The sequence below is a fragment of the Pagrus pagrus genome, assembly GCF_965226575.1.
Source record: "Pagrus pagrus genome assembly, chromosome: 1".
In the NCBI taxonomy this organism is placed as follows: Eukaryota; Metazoa; Chordata; class Actinopteri; order Spariformes; family Sparidae; genus Pagrus; species Pagrus pagrus.
This window is the reverse complement of record NC_140185.1, coordinates 24,252,483-24,271,549: the sequence shown is the minus strand read 5'-3', so window position 1 is coordinate 24,271,549 and position 19,067 is coordinate 24,252,483. Positions and strand designations below refer to the sequence as shown.

The following is a 19,067-nucleotide window of genomic DNA, read 5'->3' as shown; positions in this document are numbered from 1 at the left end:
AACAGGACAGTGTACGGGGAACTGATCGAAATAAATTTCAACATCCATCGTCATTATAATCAAGGAGCACATCACTTTAATAGTTCTAGTTTGGATCTATGGTACAGAGGAATAAGCTATTTCAGGCTCTGTCAACACCTTTTTAATTCCCTTTTTTATTGAGTTACACCAAGGCCCGTACAAACAATGTAATCCTTTTTATAGGGCGTAATATTCCTATCTATGAGTGCCTTTTGTAGTATACAGTTATAACCGTGGTTAGTACAACTGAGCAAAAATGAATAATACAGAAGCAAATAAGGACCAATAACATTTTAAAAAGGAATATACAGGTAAATAATAGGAAGTTAAATACAAAACCAACTTAAACCAAATAATAAATAGAATGAAACTTTTGGGGTGTGCCTTCATAACAGTCACCTACTTTACAGCTTCTAGTCTTTTCATGGCAAAAATGTGTGTTTGTAGGCTGATTTGATAACACGTGTTCTCCTCTGCCTGTGTTTCCCCCTCAGACGCCTACCATGTATGCACCTCTTCCATCAGCTGTGTGTGGATCAGTGGCTCCTCACCAATAAGAAGTGCCCCATCTGCAGAGTGGACATTGAGGCGCAGTTGTCTGCCGAGAGTTGATGCTGTTTTTCTAACACCCCCCCGTTTTGTTGAAAATTTATTTTGAGATCATATTAATTTTCTCTTCAGTACTGCAGTCAACCAAAGATGGCATGAATTACCTGCGCAGCTCTACCATGAGAAAATAAAAAAGAGAAACATCTGACAAAAAAGCATCGAGCCTAGAGTGCCAGCTATCACATATTACTACAACAGTTAGACTTCTCCATTAAGGGTTTAAGATTTTATTGTATTTATAAAGCTTTTATGTAGCTTTTGATTGTTTCCTCAAGTGTCATTTTTGTTTCGTTTCTCTGCATGTTTCCTTGCAATGCATTTCTTTGCACATATAACGTGGGCTTTAACACGGCCTAACAACTTGCAGGTGAGGATAGCTGCTCTAGTAAAGATGCATTTCTGTAAACCTAATGCCTTGCTTTACTAGAATAGAATGTCAGCCTCCGGTTTTTAAAAAAACAACATTGCAGGATTCATTTTACCAATCATTGTATTGATTAGTTTATGTTTAGAAGATGTGGATTGTTAGTGAAAGATGTTTTTTAAGTAAAATCAAGACATTCCTAACTAGGGAAATATGTTAACAGATCAGCTGCTGTATTAGTGCACACCCAGTATTTCTAGAGTGGAAATAAACTCCGATGTTCACCTCACTCCCAGAATATGCACATGCTTTGCTACGATTACACCTCCCTCCAGCACCTTCATTCGACTAAAACACCGTTATCACCATCTTCCGATGTATTTTAGAGAAAAAGAATGTCACCTCCCTCTCTTTGACTGTTCTCTCTAACCTGAACGATTGTCGGGATCTGCTGTGAAGCTCTTCTCCATTTTGTTTCCCTGCAGATGGGCCGTGATGGTTAACTGGGGTTCTGTAAGATGATCTCAGGTCTACATGTGTGTAAGACATTTCACATGAGCCTGCGACCTGGGATCATTTTGTCAATTTGATACCGGCAGTGGCGTTGACTTTTAATTTCCTGTGTGTGTGTGCGTGCGTGCGTGCGTGCGTGCGTGCGTGCGTGTGTGCGTGTGTGTGTGTGTGAGCGTGTGTGTGTGTTCAGAGGGAAATACACAGCTCAATTTGGGATTAATATTTACTGTTTGTTCTCACACTTCAAGCCGTTTTATCCACCCTCCCTTTTGTCTCTCTGTAGTTGAGCAGCGGCGTCCATTTTGGCTGCTGCGGAAAGAAAAACACTAATACTGTTGACTAACTCACTCGCATAGACTTGCACAAGAGAGAAAAGGGTAGGAGAGTAGTAGTGAATATGACAGTGCACTGAGGCCATGTATTTCCACTCTGATGACTATTAAAAAAGGAATTAAAAAAAAAGATATTTTGAATGGAGTGTTGAAATGCAGTACTTAAAGCAGGTATCCATGCATTCATTGACTTAAAGGCACCAGGATCATATTCTGTGGGATTTATATTAGTTTTAAAAAATAATATTAATAAACTTGGATAACTCTTAACGGAGTCTTTTGCTTGGCGTCCTCTTTGATAATCAGATGTTTGAGTGAATGTTGTGTTATTTTCTGAAATAGTTTGGTGACACTATAATAACCATTAATAAAAGGAAGATTATAGTTAAACTTAGATAGTTGTTTCACGATTAACAAATGAGCATCCCCTACAAACCTTTTATTAAGCAATTGTTTATTGTAAAGTTGCAACTGATGTTTATATTTTGTAAATGGTTAATAAATACTGTAGTTCATCTATAAACATTTGGATGGTCATTAAAAAATGGCAACTGATGTTTATAAACCTTTTAAATCGCTTAATAAATTGTTTATAAAGAAATGTATTGACAAGTCCGATAACTATTAACTAAAGTTTAACTCACTGTACATTTACCATTTATTAATTATAGTTATTGTAAATGGTTACCAATGTTATGAAGAACGTTGTCGGTCTTTGAAATTGTTGAATAGGAATCACTTCAAATACTGAACAGAGTTTAAAGATGTGTCACTCCTAACACGTCGGTGCTGCTGCTCGTATTCAATGCATTAAGGGATTTAAATGGGTCATGATTTTGTACGATATATTCCACTGATTTGTTCATAACTTCATTTTTCTCAATAATTTCTTGGGCAGCAATATCTAATATATAAATGGCACAAACATGCAGATATAAAGATACATAGTTGATAATTCACAAAAAAAAAAAAAAAGCATAAAACCTAAGTATTTTGTGTATAATTGGTTGTTACATTTACTAAAAATCTCATCTTCACAAACATGAAAAACAATGTTGATTCAAAAAAATAAGTATAGTTGAAGATTTATGGATAAAGAGAGCCTGGATTATGAGCCAGGTGTAAGAAAGGATCCTGTATAAATTAGTCATTAATAAATCGATTTAGTCCTTTGTTTTCAAAACAAACAAAAAAGACCTTTTACTGGCAGCGGTCATAGTGGACAGACATTCACCTTCTGTGTTTAAGAACAATATGGCTGATAATATACAATATGTAGCTAAAACAAAAGTGAACGATGATCTAGCGTACCGTTTGTATGCATACTGATGTCAAAGAAAACATATATTTAAAATATATAGGTTTAAAATAATTCATCTGAATTTATGTTAATGGTTTTGAAGAGCTGGTCTGACAGGAATTCAAATGAAACCTGCAAAGAAGCATCAAAACAGGAACACAGGATCAAGTGCAGCACCAACTGCAGCCACAAGGTGGACATAAAGCACAAAGGATTCCTCACTGGAGCATTCAAAGAAGTGAGACATGAAGAGCTGCATCAAAAGAGATACTGATGTTGATTTAGTCAAATTTTGAATAAAAAATCTTCTGTATGTTCGATTGAAAGCCTAAAAGATTTTAGCCTTAGGAGGAGATGTTAGAAACTGTGAATGTGAGCAAAAATACTGTTAATGTTTATGTTTCCATTGCCTTAGGCTCTTGTAGTTCACTGCACAGCTTTAGTATTCACATATGCAACATACCACCAGTGGTGGCATCGTTGGTGCACTGCAGCAGGTGAACACTGTGCAACAACTGCATTGTGTCAGTGTGCTTTAGGCATCATTTAATGGCGTTTAAGGCACTTTTATCTGTGAGAAAGCAGCTCGGGGAGGAAAACTCCCTGCAAAGTTTCTACAGGCACATTATTAATCCAAAGAAACCTTCTAAAAATAGACCTCTTTAACATCACCTCTTGTCATGCTAAGAAGAGCACAGGTGTTACTAGTAAGTGTGCTCCATGACAGTGTGACAGCCATCAGTTGATCTGAATATTGACACCTGTGCTTTCCCTGCTGAGGTGTGTTGAAATGTCCTTCAGGGTGGAGGCCTATCAGCTCAGTGGAAGGTGTCACATAAAGCTAGATACAAATGTTTTCTCTCCCCATTCCTGATTGACCAAACAAATCGACGAAACAAAGCTGTGCAATTCAACGGCAACGATTGAAGACTCTGAGGTTTTTTTTCTCATAACCTGGGTGAACTGAAATGCAGTTTGGATAATACAATTTCTAAGAACATTTATACATTTTAGTCTTTTTATACCCTCCTTTCAGTAATGTCAATTATCTTCTCAACAGAACTTTATTCGTGAAAAAGTGGAGTCCGGCGCTGCTTCTAAATAAACAGTTACATTCAACTAATACTGTATATTTGAACAGTTAGATTAATTTGTTAAACAACTAAGTAAACAATGACAGATTATTTAGTGGGGTTTGGTCAACATTTGTCTCTTGGAATAACAAACTGTAAAATCTCGTCGTCGGGTGAATATGGCAATAAACATAAACACAGACTGATGGTTGTTCATTTAATGGGTTCTCTGATAATAAAACAAAACAAAGCAGTTAAATACACAATATTACATGCTTTATTAAAATCTACTGTTTTGTATTGCACAAGGATGTTTTCAACCATCCAAGACCAAATGCAGAAGATCTATGACAGAAGTCCCGGCAGTTTTCACTGACTAGAGCATAATGTGGTTATTTGATTAAAAAACAAAAACAAATGAGGATTAGGAATGTGTAAGTAATGCAACAGCAGTGCAAAAGATGTGCGCAAAAAACACACGGAAGCAAAAGGAATTCGTTGTAGTGCCACGGAAAAATGTCAACACATTTCTTTCACCAAAAAACGACTTTTTGACAAAACAAAAATCCATTCACCCGAGTCTGTGAGATCCGTCATGAACTTAGTCTGAAGTGGAGATAAAGCAGCCCTGTGAGTATCAAAAGCAGAGAGAATAATAGAAGAAATACAAAACAGTTCATTTAAATCCTAACCGACAACAGGCCTACTCCTCAATATGAACACATATACAGAATCAGATCTGAAAAAGCCTGTTTTTATCACTTCATGTAAACAAATTATTCTCCTCAGTAACTCGGCTTATTGCAAGCTTGGCAACCTGTCCTTCGTAGACTTACTGGCTGTGGCATGAACGAGTGATGATGTCTGTGTCCAAGGTAGTACCTGTACCAATAAAGTGCTAATACACCACAGACAGCATGCTCAGGTTACAGTATACATGGCCTCTACTCTGTGTGAAAAATATACTGGTGTGATAGAGAAACGAAACGACAAAAGAACAAAGATAAAGGTGGTTTTCCAGGTGATTAACCACGTTGCCCTCTGAATGTTTTCTGCACGGGTGGAACAGACTTTGGTAGTTTTAAAATCATTAAAAAATCACAGTGCGATGATTTACTGAAACTCCATTCCCTGTAAGAAGACAGAGTTTTGCACCAAAATAAATATTCCTGGTAAAAAGCAGCAGTCACTGAGACGACCACCTCTGATTCAGAAATCAAACCTTCATCTATTTAAAAAAAAAAAAAGAGAGACGTGTGTCGAGTAAAAATCACAGCCTGGTCCCACAGATTAAGCATCCTTCATTCCAACTCTTCAAAATGTTTGAGCTCAAATCCTCAGCAAGATATAAATGACAGTAAGGAGAACACAGAAAGCTATAAATACAATAAATAGTTTTGTTCCGTACTCTGGAGGAAAAACAGACCCCAGGGTCAAACAGTCTTTAAAGCAGAGCCTCATTTCAAGCCTGACGGTCTTTTGGTCTGGTGGTGGAGCCGAGAGTTACATTCATTTACTACGAAGGCAGCAGTGGAGGAAGTGTGAGTTTCCCTCCTCACAGTGTTTCTCTCTCGGACTGTCAGCTTCATCCCGTCCTCTGAGGGGGTCAGCAGGGATGCAGCAGGCTCTCCTCCTCCTTTTCCTTTTCCTCCTCGTGTTATACAGCGGCAGCTCCTAGATCTTGGTGACGTAGTTGTTGGGGAAAAGTCCCTGCTTTCCACGCAGTCGTCCTGTCCACCACCCGGAGGCATCTAACCGACAGACATGAACAGATTAGTGTCCCGTTTCAATCAAACTGACATCTTCACAAAATTAAGGTAAAAAAGCAGCCGTTTTGTCGCGTGCATACCCTCTTTGATAATGTCGATGAGGTCGTCAGCGTTGAAGCTGAGCTCGTCTGTGTCCTGAGCATCGTATGCGTACAAAGCTTTGCACTGGGGCACCTGGGGTTTGGGTTTGGGTGCAGGTTTGGGTCGTCCTCCTCCTGGTGGAGGCCTGCTGGCTGATGGTCTGTGGGCTCTGAGACATTAAAGGAAAAAAGAGGGAAACCGCACGACTGTCAACATCTGCGGGAGGGCACTACAGGACAAGAAACATTCAGTTCACTGTGCTGCAGTGGCTGTGAAGTTAAGACAGAAGAAGGTGAGGTGTTTACAAAGAACATCCCAAAAATGTGCGCATGCATAATCACCATCTTGTCCTATAAGAAAAACTCCAAATTTATCATTTTGATTTTTCCTCCTTCCTCCTGGATAAATATGTGTCAGACACAGGTTACTGGAGCTATAATTATTTGGTTTGAAGCTTCCTGCTTCACTTGAACAAAATGCAGTTGTTCCAAAATCAGCCACAAGATGGTGATCGAATGCACACTTCAACTTTAACCAAGACTAAAAGATGTTTCTACTTGATGAAGCCTTTTAGAGCAGAGAGTGTTGATCCAGAGTCAGTGGTACCTTTAAGATCTCAGTTTATCATTCTGTATACAGGCTGAATTCATTCATCCATTAAAGTCCACTGACAGTATATTCTCTTTTAAAATATTGTTTTTTACACATTGCCAAGTGTATTAATACTGAGAGTAAAAAATGTAACCGCTCAACTACCCGAGGATCAAATAATGTCATCACCCCAGTCCCAGTGATGAGCAAACTGTACATTTGTAATAAATGCATTAACTGGATGAAAACATTTATGGGTCTCAGTGAGGGCTCTACATGAAAGCAACTTTTATCCTCTACATTTGCACACACAAAATATTCAGAAAAAGACAATATTCTTACTAGTGGTGTCGCAATATCGCCATATTCATGATAATTTTGAGGGTAATTGCCAAAAAATGAGACAAAACACAGTAAAACAAAGTAAAAGATAAATTTGATTGCTATATATATATATATATATATATATATATATTTATTTATTTTTTTTTCTAATTCTATAGCTATCCCAATAATACCATTACTGTGAATTTGCTTGTCCATGATAATCGTGTAGTTAAAATCTGATATCGCGACAGCCCTAATTTCTCCCAAGCTGTTTACATTACTAATGAAAATGAATATTCCACTCATATTCCAGTTTACATGCAGCCCTGCATACTTCCATTGAGGAAAACAGCCTCCGCTTTCATTCATTGCGTTGAGATATTTGGGCATGTTCGTATAGTCTTTAGGTGCGTCTCTCCTTTCCACCAGAAATGTGGGCTTTTATTTTGTGCATGCATCTCTGCTCCAACCGCCCGGAGATGACTGTAAACAGGCAAGAGGCCATGTGTCGCAAACTGCAGTAAGAAGCCCAATTTTGTAGACCTGAATCATATCAATACATCCCACGTCTTAATCAGAAAACGCTACATGAGCCACATCATTAATTGTGAATATTGTCATATTTGGAATAAAAGTGGAATATTAGTGTGCACGTAAACTCAGTCAATGTTCATCTCCTAAATAAAGAACAAATCCCAGATTTAAATGAGCCTCCAGAGGAGGAGCACAGCAGGGAGTCTTCTACAAAAACTCTTTCGAGGATCTTTCATGAGAGAAATGAAAGATCTATCACATTAAAATGAACTGTACACAAATTTTTCCATTTGATACCAAAGAAACTGAGCAGCAGCAGGAAATGAAATATTAGTTGCAGACTACAGTCGGGCTACTTCAGCCAGTTTGAACTTTTGTACAAAAATGTACAAGAGAAGAAGCATCAACATGTCCTACTGGACCTGAACCACCACCCACAACACTGCAAACACTCCAACTCACATTCCTCCATTTGAAGTTGGCCGTCTGTCTCCATTACTACAAAAGAATAAATCATCCAAATTATGGCAAATTACAGAAACACGAGTGTGTGTATTAGTGTGTGTCTGTGGTACCGAGGTTGTGTCGTATAAAAAAATTTAAGTTTTCACTTTAGAGTTAAATAATACACAAAGTAGAAACATGAAACATATCAAATATGAATAATCTATAAATGAAGGAGGAGACACAAGAATGTAAGTACTTAATGGGAAAGGGCTTTTAATGTGACCCCACCTAATCCCATTTAGAAAAACAGGCACAAAGTTGAGTCATCTTAGCTCGAATGATAATTAGTAGCATTCGTCACATATCAAAGTGGTCTGGCACTGATACATTAACATGTGAGTCATCTAGATTCACAGTAATGGAAACAGAAAAGGGGTCTGGTCTTTTAGGAAAATGATAATTAACACTTTTCAGTCCAGAACCAACAAACTCTCAGTTCTGGTGCAGGAAGACGTGCTCATCACTGCACACTTCATGTTTTCTTTGGTACCGTGACACTGAGTTTCGCATTTGGAGGCACTGAGATGTCAACAAATGCACTCACACTGGACTCTGACGGGTCAGATATAAAACTTGACAGATGCAGCTGAGTTTTTAAAGTTACACAAGACATCAAAAACAGCTCCAGAGAGGCCGAATAACCTCCAGATAATAACAGGACTGCAAAACTACTTCATATGTCAACGGGAGAAGTCTCCAAAAATCACAACCACAGAGTCTGTTTTCCTTGTCTGTGTGATCTACTCCTGTACGTACTGTGTGCTTTGTGCGTTTTCTGTGTTTTCTGTGTCAGTTTCTCACCCTGCGGCGCCTTGTTCTGGCACTTTAAGACAGTCCAAGTTTGGCTGCGGCCGGCTGCTGCCTCGCTCCTTCAGCTGGTTGACGTTGCTGGGCAGGAAGGGCCGCGTTGCGTTGCCGGCGGAGGGATGCCTCTGGCTGTGATGCTGCGAGTTCCTCTGATTGGCTATGTGGTTGGTGTTTTTGATGCCACCGTTCTGGTGTGCAACTGCAAAAAGATAAAAAAAAAAAAGATTAAGATGGGTCTTGCTGTGCTTTTTGACAGTCCACAGCGGGAATGTGAGAGAATGGATGGTGGTTGATGGTTGGCGTGAACGCTGTACCTGGAGGTCCCGGTGCCGCCCGAGCCGGGATGTTCTGGTGAGTTCTGGAATTGCTGGGGCGACTCTGAGTGAAGCTCTTCCTGGTAGGGCCTGAGGACGAGATTTTGAGCCATTTAGAGCAACACAACATTTAAATGTAAGAAGAAAATAGGACAGCGAAAGTGTTAAAAACGTTTCATTGAGTTTAGAATCAAAATTAATGCTCTTTCAATGTTATTGCTAATTCAGAATAATGAGAATCATGTCTCTTGAAGTCATGACTCCACTTCGTCACGTGACTTCAGTCTACGCCTCATCGACGGACTGTTGGGTAAGTTTGGAAACGCCTGCCACAAAAGCTTGATCTGCTACAGATGGCTGAGAGGACTACTCTATATTTTTTAATGGTCTTTCATGACTCTAGGTTGTAGAAAGTCTCATAAATAGATGTTTTTCAGAATGAAGGGTTTAAAAAAAAGAAAAGAAAGTAAGGTTTTGTACACAGAAAGCAAAACTCAGTGGTTTAACCACACTGGAAGAAAGAGACAAAGGAACCTCTGAGCAACAGAAATATGAGTTATAGCCACCATAAACTCACTGGTCAAGAAAACATTAAAACAATTTTAAAAAAATAAGAATATAGGATGGACAAACAAATCATAGTTTCAACTGATTCAACCACTGAGTAGGCTGCAGAGGCCTAAAGGCGATGGGTTCGAGAGGCACTGTTAAGGTTCAATAGTGATCGAGGGACTTTTCCGGACTGGAAAACAAGAATCGAAGGTTATTTGGGGGAGATAATGCTCTTCTTATACTCACGTGTGTTCTTGGGAAGCCCGGGGCCAACGCTGACCTGCAGAGATTTGCTCGAAGGCTTCAGTACAGGCATGTCTCCTTGACCCTGGACAAACATCACCTGTCGGGAGCCGCCGCCACTCAAGAAGCCCCAGTTCTCCTTCTTCAACTTCATCTCCAGTCTGAGGGATAAAAAAAGTTTTCAGAGCTCGAGCCACAGATTCATTCTCCATAAATGGTCCCTGTGAGGTTATTTGGAAGAAATATTTTGTGTGTGTTTACTTACGTGTTATTAAACTTGAGTGGTAGCTTCCTCTGAGTTTTCTCCTCAAACCTGCGGGACAGTAAGCTGATGAACTCCGTCTTGAAGACACACTCCAGCAGGCTGTCGTACTCCTGCTCATGCAGGATCATGAAATCGTCCTGCATCGTGCTGAAAAACATGAACACAACAGTTACTGAGATGCTCCTGTGTGACATTTAAAATCCTCAAATCAGCTGTGACATTAAACAATCTGAGAAGCAGTCACAAGATCATTTTTTTTCTGTAAAGACGCTCTTCGCCTTCACTGCTCTGCTTTGGCGGACAGCGGTTAAGATGGAGACTCAGAATCATCTTTCACATTTGCATAGAAACAGAGAGGGGCCTCACAAAGCAGCTCACATCTGAAGAGGGAAGACAGCTTGTGCCCGTAACCCACACAAGGATACTTTGTTCCTTCCAGTGAAGTGGAGTTTTTCTCTGATGAGCTTTTTACAACTCTTGCTTTCGCTCATTGCGCCACCTGGTCTGTATTACCCCCACTGACTCAAAAGCCACATGCTCGCACCAACGGTTCTGGGATTTCTACCTCTGAAACGAGTTATACAGCGTTCCCATCGACAACAAAGGCCAGAGAAGTCTCTCAGCTCCTTTTACTTTTTTCCTTCTCTTTGCAGTAAACTCGTCAGCATTCTTTCACGAGGATGTTTTTATTTCTGCAACATTTCTGAGACCTGCACGCACAAAAGGACAGACGTATACACAAGGCGTGGGTTAATATACTCCACATGTCTTCAGTGTCCCTTGTGTGACATTTACAGGAACATGGGAACTCGTGTGATTGGAAATCCAGACTGTGGCTTTGAAATAGATTCATGACTTCGTCTCCAGATTATATGGTGGGCCCCCACATAACAATCTGCTGCATGCTGAGCAGTCATTGTCTTGTTTTGGAAACAACTCATTACCTGCTGGTATCTTCTTATAAACAGATTTTGTGCTTAATGTTCCCACAACAGAACATGAGCTCTGAGTCCCAGTGAGGACTGTCTGAATAAAGACATCAACTGTAAAGTAACACATTAACACGTTTCACCTTGGAGTTTGGACATGAGAGGTAAGTTATTTCATATTACTTTGTTCTTTTTCTTTCATTTAATTTGTCTCCATCTATAGAGGCTGTTTCTTTGCACGGGGGGGCCCAGGGTTTGAAGTGTTAGCTTGACAAAGGCTGTCCATGAGCTGGAAACCCCCTGAATTAACAGCTGAAACTAGGGGTTTGAGATCTGGCCAAAAAATGATGTTACAGTCTATTTAATCGCAATTACAATCCACAATCTAAATTTCGATCTTTTTCTCAGTTTGGAAATGGCCGGTATAGTCTAATCAGATTTGAAACAGACATTGAATTTCTCACAATATTGCATCAGAGATATCTTTTTTGGCACAAGCTCCCCGTCCGTGATGTTGGAAGCTATAACTCTTGTTGCATTATTTGCAATACGTCACCCAAGGAAGAGCCAAGACAACATCACTCTATTGGTGTGTTCACGTAGCTTGAGTCTGCTGGTCAATAAGATCATGTGAAGTTTGGGAACAGAAGTAAGAGGACATTAAATATTGTGATCTCGATTTACTGTTAAAGTATATTGTGGAAGCCTTCAAGAGTGCAGCCGCAGTTCAATTTACTGGAGAGCTGGAGGTGGTGGAGCGGCAGGATGCAGCGCTCAAAGTCGACGTATGCAGGTAGAATGAATTTGTTTATATGGACAGGTGTTGTTGGAACAATAAAGGCTTGAACATTATGAGGAACATGTAACTAAAAAAAGACTTCTGGGCCTGCTTGAGTTTTCATTAAAACCACCTGAAGCATAAAATACTTGAGCAAAATTGCAAGCTGATGTTACATCGCTGTCGGAATCATCGAAAAAATGTATTTTAGACTAGGAAAAATCATGTGAAGGGACCACTCTGTACCTGAGAGACACTGCCAAGATCTTCTCCACATCGATCCGTCTCTTCAGTACCTCTGTCACCTGCCCTTTCTCTGGTCCTTGTTTCACCTTTTCTCTTCCAATCAGGTACACAGACTTTGGGGTCAGGATCAGATCCCTTTTAATCCCCTGAACATAGCAGAACATAAAGAGGAAGACTGTTAATCATACATGTTTTGTCAGTTGTTTGGCCACAGAAATCACACTGAAGCAGACCAACCTTGAAGCGGCGGTCATATTTGGTGACTTTGTCTGCGAAGTCGATCTTCTCCCTCTTGGCCAGGAACTGTCGCAGCTCGGGCCGGTCATCCATGCCCAGGTAGTCACCTACAAAGTTTCTGTTGAGGCTGTGTCGCCGCCTCTCCTTCCGGTTCAATAGCAGATCAGAAGCTGTATAACCCCAGACGAAGAGAGTGAGAGATGGAGACACACAGAGGCAGCTGGAGAGACAAACAGAGCTGTAAAGACTTCACTCACCCTCTTCCCTCATCTGGACATACTTCTTACGGGCCACGTATTTCCTCCAGGCTTTCTGGATGGTCCTGGCATAGCCGTCAAACTTGCGCTCCCTCGTCTCTTCCAGCAGAAAGAGCTGTGAGCACAAAGAGACATACAGTAAGAGACCGACATACCTCGGTGCACAAACCCAAACACACCTGAACAGACTGAATGGATGGAATGAGTGCACATACATACTGAACATGCCTGCGTACAGTTGAATACACAAAGACAAATATGTGCTCCTGATCTCACTGATTTCTTTATTTGTTCTCAAGGTCAGAAAGACAGTTTGACTCCTAACTGCTGTACAGGCAGTGTCGTTATCCGACAGTTGGTTGGTCGGTTTGTCAGCAGGATTGCAGAAAAACTACTGAAGAGATTTCCATGAAACTTGGATGGAGGATGGGTCTCGGCCCAGAAGAGACCCCATTAACTGTTGGTGTGGATCCAGATAAAGAGACGGATCCAGGAATTTTTTCTAGCTTCCTTTAACATTGTGAGACGGGGTGTTTTTTCGACATTTTCGTTAATTTCTAAAGGGATCACGGATCATGGATCTTGATGAAAAAAAATATGCGTACTTAGGTGGTACAATTTGATCAAGTGAAATAAAAATAAAACATTTGGATCCAGCAGATTTAAATGTTTGATATTGGATTAGGCTTGATTGAATGTAAGGACACTGTTGGGCCTTGGTGGAGGTAAGCACTCTACTAAGTGTCATGCTTGTTGAGTATTGTTTTAAGGCAGACTACACTTAAAAAACATTATGTTATTCTTGGATCATTATGTCATTGAGCTGACTCTGGGCCAACAGACCACCAGTCCTCTCACCAATCTATGTCATTTCCTGATGGGCCTCTCGACACGCAATCACACTCTCTGCCCACTCCGTCCCAGACTAAACATCCTGCCCACTGCTGTAACAGGCCTGGCATCGACACGGCCGGCCACAGGAACAAACCACAAACAACACGGACACACAGCAGATCAAACTTCAATCACAAAGGCTGTGAGGAGAAAAACTCACTGAGTCATTGACGGAGACCAGATGAGTGTTTAACTTCCCAGGTGACAAATCCGAGGACAAACAGCAGGTGTGGTTTTTGGTTTATATGATCCGGAAGTGATTTTGCTTAAAATGAGCATTATTAGGATTTTATCTAAGGATTATTGTATTAGTAACATTTTAAAAAATCATTTATTTACATGATTAATTGATCAATTAGTTGGTAAGCAACACTTTATTTAGCATTTATAGGCATCATACAACATTTAATACATGTGGTTGTAGCAGATATAAACGTTTTATTAATTAATTCATCAACCAAGTAATGAAAATAAAGTTAGACACATGTAATGATATAAGATATAGTCTTTTAAAGAAGAGGTTATAACTGCTAACAAATATGGTACATTAAAAAACATTAAATGTAAAATGTCCTTATATCTGCTTGTAACTACATTATAATGTATTATATAACCCCTCTATTCAGTCTGGCTTTTATGCAGTGCCATTTAATTTTATGGATTTAATGTTTATACTTTTTAATCAATTTTTATCCATATTTTATACAGAACTGTATCTATATGTTTCTGTTTATCGTTGTTGTCATTATCATTATTATATAATATTATATTTTATTATAATATATTTTTATGTGTAATATTTTATTTTATCTTTTTTTTATTGCTGGTATTTATCTTTTATTCTTTATCGTATATTATTTTACTACTCATTTCACTGAGTCTCTAAATCCATTTTTGATTTCTTAATATTTTGATATATTGATAATAAAACTTAAGTTTGATTGATATCATAAAGCATCAATTACATGTTTGTACACTGCTAATAAATGCAAAATAAGGGGACTTCATTTATTTGATAAAATGAGCAGACGCTCACATTTTTAGAAGCAGGAAAGAAACAAAAGCACCGATTGATGATCAGATTTCATCAGGATTACGGCTGACTCTTTTTCTGATGATCCACTAACTGAAAAATTATTACAGTCCTGTGATAACTGTGATAAACATGTATATATATGCAGAAAACATCAAATAAGTTATCTTGGAGTTGAAAATGTCACAATAATTAGATAATTATTCACTTTTACACATAAACGACGACTCTCTGCTGTCTGCACTGAACACAGCTCTTGTGAGACCTCCGGCTGACAGTAAGCCACAGCTCATCCATCACCACTCACCAAGAATCTCTTCTTCGCCAAACAAACTTTACTTATTACATCCAACAGGCACAAAACGCTTCAGTCATACAACTAATTAGCTGGTGTCAGTGTCTTATCAGACAGAGAGGCTTGTTTTAAGAAGCCTGGCAGCTCATTTCAGCGGTCCGCCCTGTGTGATATTTGCGTTTCATAAGCACACCTCAATGACTCGGACTCTCAGTCTGCCAGTGTGGGGGATGGTGGCGTACACGGCTGCATTGAATAAGTAAAGGCATTCAGGATCAGCTGTAAGGCCTGAATTAAAACTGAGATGTCTGTGTATTAGCGTCCAAACATACTTCTATGTGTGTGCACGTGCATGCTCGGCCGTGCATGATGATGTGTACAAATGTTCATAAGCGAGAGGCTTCACACACAAGCGCTGCTTTCATAGGAATCGTGAAAAAAAGGAGTTATGGTGGAAAAAGACAAGCCTTTACGATGTCCCCCCAAACTCTGCAACCACAGCCTGTGCTTGTGTTGACTCAGTGCTGACGTGGTACAAGGGTCGGGTTCAATCTCCTCCCCTGCAGCAGGGATTCGAGCATGATTCGGGACACTAGTGCCCTTTTATGGTGTTTAGTGTAAAAAATGGTGGGTTCAGTTTTTTGCCTGCTGACATGTGATTTGAGTTCCACGTCTGTACAAGTTAAACATGTGCACAAGTTTTTGCTTTGCATTACATTTTCCTAGGTGGCTTTCTTATGATGTAAGAAGCAGAGAGCAGGATGTGGCGGTCTGAAGGTGAGACAAACGTACCGACTCAGGGGCTTTAATGAAGATCTTGCTGCGTCCAAGCTGGAACTGATCCTGGTCCATGTTGACAGACTTCAAGAGATGAAGGACGCCTTGTTTCTCATCTCCTCGCCACGTTGGCCAGGACTCTTTGGTGAGGATGGCGTACCTGAGGACCAGTTAAGCAGAAACACAACATTTACATGACGTAGTGTATCTTTAAGTTGGGCTGTGGGTATTGATGTATGTGTGGTTTATATGTTATTTTCAAAATATTTCAATAAAAAAATAATATAAAAAACAAATAACGGGAATAAAACTTTAAGACATCAAATAATGAAATAATAAAAAGTTGACATTAAATCATAGTGAATAATATTATGACCTCACTGCAGGTGTGAACCACGTTACCTGTTGAGGAACTTCCTGAAGACTCTGCGGTAGGCGTAGCCAGCACGCCTCACCCTGATGTTTTCCTTCAGACCGAGGTACTCCACCTGGTGCTTCACTCTGAAGACAGAAAAACCCAGGATGAATATTTGGACAGCAAATATTTCAACTTGAACTCGAACATCTTCTACCAGGTCTACGGCACATGAACTTCCGCCTGTACTACCGGAAGGGATGATCACAGGTCATTGTATGCAAAACAGCTGCATTTTGCTAACTTTTTCCTCAAACAAAGACCTTCAGCACTACTTAGTACACTCAGACTTCCTGTGAAAACAGCAGTTCCGGTGCTAATTAATGAGCCACCCTGTGCAGGACTCACAACAGGAAGGTCATTGGCTCTGAACAATACTGCAGTACTCTGCAGATGACCATGTAATACCCAAAGCCTGTGTGCAGCGAAGAGTGCGGGAAGCTGAAACAAAGGGATAAGGTGGGGGCTCTGAAACACGCCTCACATGACTTGGGTCTTCAGACGGACAAAAAACATCCAAAAAAGGGCAAAAAAACACAAAAATTGGAGGCAAAGCCGATCAGAACAACGATCCGCTGTTTACCTTATCAAAGAGCCAAAAGTGAATTTTTGTACTTAAATCAAAGAGAGATTGTGTAACATATGATAGGTCATGATGAATGATACGTTAGCTGAATGTTATGCCACTTTTGACTTTTTCGAGGCACTGACTTTGTTTGTATTCACTTTCAATGGTAATTTATTGTCTAGACTTTTTCTTTGAGCTAGTTGCTCTACCAGCTGATTCCAGTTAGATGTGTTTGTTTCCATTTCAGACAATCTTCTATTATTTAAATATACCAGACCGTTGTCGATTTTATTCACCTTTAACTTTTTATTTTATTTTACAAGCTTCAAATAACACATGTTTTTAGGATTACATATTGCTGAGTAAAAAGTCAGGATTGAGCAGAATGGGGGGATGTAGAGTGAAATGTCTCTAATTGTCTGTTTCTGCTCAGAATATACATGTGACAGATGATTTGTCCACTTTGTTGTAAGAAGGGGTTTGTCACCTCAATAATGTGTCTTCTTACATGTTTGGGTGGTTGGAGTCATGTGAGTCTGTGAGGACGACAGCAGTCAGTCACTTACCGGCTCTCCTCCCAGTCTCTGGGCTTCTTGGTCTCGTTGGGTTTGATGCAGCGGATGTAGTGTGGAGTACATTTCATCAGCGTGCTCACCAAATCATTGGCTTGTTTCTAAGGGGTGGAGGAAGGAAAGGAGAAAAAGATAAATATGAGAATGACGATCGTGAGAATGTCAAACTCGTGAAACCGCAAAGTGCTGTGACTGAATTACTGACTGACTGCTGAAGGACAGCAAACACACATAATCTTTTCAAAGGCCTTTTCCAACAGCCTGATAAAGAAGAGCGTCAGGCACACACTGCACACTTTGCAGAACACACACCTTTATTTTGCTGCCTGCAGTTGTGGGCCGACCCTTCTTCTCAGCGTTGAGGTTTTCTGGAAACAGTGCTCTGATGAAGGAGCTGTTAGAGAATGAAGGTGAGAAGACAGGGAGTTAGGACTGACACAGAAAGGCTGGTACCAGCAAAAACAACGTGCTGTAGACCTGAAAATAATGTTCAGTCTCTCTGGCAGCCAAAAAACAAAAATGCAGTTAATGATTAAAGAACCAAGGACCTTTGACTGAGGTCACTGGTTTAAATTCCTGAAGTACTTGGGAACATTTGGAGTCGGGGGTGGGTGGGAAAACAAGAGATGTGTGCATTTGTACAAACACCTTTCTGTGCAGCAAATCTCCCCACAGCTACTGCTTCATAAAAGGAATGTATTCTGCTACTTGGGAACACATTCATTTAAATAAATACTGAATTACTTTTTATTTAAATTTGGCAAAATAAGAGGGAAAATAAATGTATGTGTTTAATCCCATATCATCAGGTATTTTTCAACCTTTTCTTTCTTCAGTAGAAGGGTAGATAGTTGACATTGTTTATGAAAAGGTCCATAGCGGAGGGTTTTTCTAATGCCAGCATTTCTTCACATCACATCAGTACTAAAATCCAGTGAGTGTGACATAAAACCTCTCACTTTCTCCAAAAAGACTGAATATATACATAACAACATGGGTGGGCTTGCAAATCTACACTGGGTTTTAAGAAATAACATTTGTGTCTACTCCTACATTTATAGCTGAGGTGTTTTATCATCATCACTACACCATGATGTGTTGCTGCAGGTCTGAATGTAGCAGATATCTGTGAAGTTTCCATGTCCTCAGGTCTCTCTCAGCTGAAGAGAGAAGACATTCAACTAATTTCATCCTAAAGGAAAGTAGCTCAGTCTGTGCTCTCGAGGTTTCAAAACTTGATATGTACAGCAAGTGTAAGAAAGGAGAGTGGGGGTTTAATTGTTACAGAGGTACATTTAAAGCCATCTACAGCTGTGGACTGAGCCACAATGTTGCCATTCATGACAATGATTTAGCATCTCATTAATCTTGACTTTTGGTTCCTACCTGTGAAAAGTGCTACGCCCACTTTTTAAGACGCAGTAGAAGCTCTCCCGTGAGATCGCATGACGCCGACGTTTAACTCAGAGCCGTAAAGTGAAATTAACGATGACGTCTCGTAGTTTTTCTTCACAGTTACGCAGTAAATTTCACACTTTTAAAGCTCATTTAAAGGCTAGACATTCAAGAGGGTTGCCTGGATTATCTAATGTGTGAAAAGCAAAAACTAATGTAAAGTCTAGATTTCTTTTTCCGCTTTTGTGATCAGCGCATCTGTGATTCAGGCAATGAGTATTCAACTCCTTTTGAACTGTGTTGTTCTTGCTTTGAACATTCAAATAAAATGTGGTGACTGTCAGGCCTGGTGACCAGGTGACAATGTGTGTCAGCTTCAGACCAGACCAGGTCGACTTATTCTAACTTTCTAACAGTATGTCGGCGCCTTTAGTGTTTATTATCTTATCATTTCCTTTGTACTTTTCAT

At 39.9% G+C, this 19,067-nt stretch overlaps 2 protein-coding genes across 7 annotated transcripts in view; one reads left to right on the top strand and one right to left on the bottom strand.

The window, feature by feature from the left end:
• The window catches only part of rnf111 (ring finger protein 111), a 32,258-nt gene extending 30,975 nt beyond the window's left edge, over positions 1-1,283 (top strand). For all 4 annotated transcript variants that reach the window (XM_084349694.1, XM_084349691.1, XM_084349693.1 and 1 more), the window contains one exon: positions 516-1,283. In XM_084349694.1, the coding sequence (XP_084205820.1) occupies positions 516-633 (118 nt within the window). In that variant the 3' untranslated portion in view covers positions 634-1,283. The remainder of the gene's footprint in view (positions 1-515) is intronic.
• A 3,132-nt stretch (positions 1,284-4,415) lies between these two features.
• The window catches only part of myo1ea (myosin IEa), a 53,428-nt gene continuing 38,776 nt past the window's right edge, over positions 4,416-19,067 (bottom strand). The window contains exons 16-29 of one of the 3 annotated variants that reach the window (XM_084353906.1): positions 17,516-17,597; positions 17,198-17,304; positions 16,051-16,149; positions 15,664-15,808; positions 12,650-12,764; positions 12,393-12,562; positions 12,156-12,301; positions 10,203-10,349; positions 9,941-10,098; positions 9,143-9,232; positions 8,823-9,027; positions 7,977-8,012; positions 6,062-6,231; positions 4,416-5,963 (exon numbers count right to left, since the gene is read on the bottom strand). In XM_084353906.1, coding sequence (XP_084210032.1) covers positions 5,887-5,963; positions 6,062-6,231; positions 7,977-8,012; positions 8,823-9,027; positions 9,143-9,232; positions 9,941-10,098; positions 10,203-10,349; positions 12,156-12,301; positions 12,393-12,562; positions 12,650-12,764; positions 15,664-15,808; positions 16,051-16,149; positions 17,198-17,304; positions 17,516-17,597 — 1,747 coding nt within the window. In that variant the 3' untranslated portion in view covers positions 4,416-5,886. Of the gene's footprint in view, positions 5,964-6,061; positions 6,232-7,307; positions 7,464-7,976; positions 8,013-8,822; positions 9,028-9,142; positions 9,233-9,940; positions 10,099-10,202; positions 10,350-12,155; positions 12,302-12,392; positions 12,563-12,649; positions 12,765-15,663; positions 15,809-16,050; positions 16,150-17,197; positions 17,305-17,515; positions 17,598-19,067 lie in introns of those variants that run through there. The other 2 variants (XM_084353907.1, XM_084353908.1) reach the window with 2 other exon arrangements.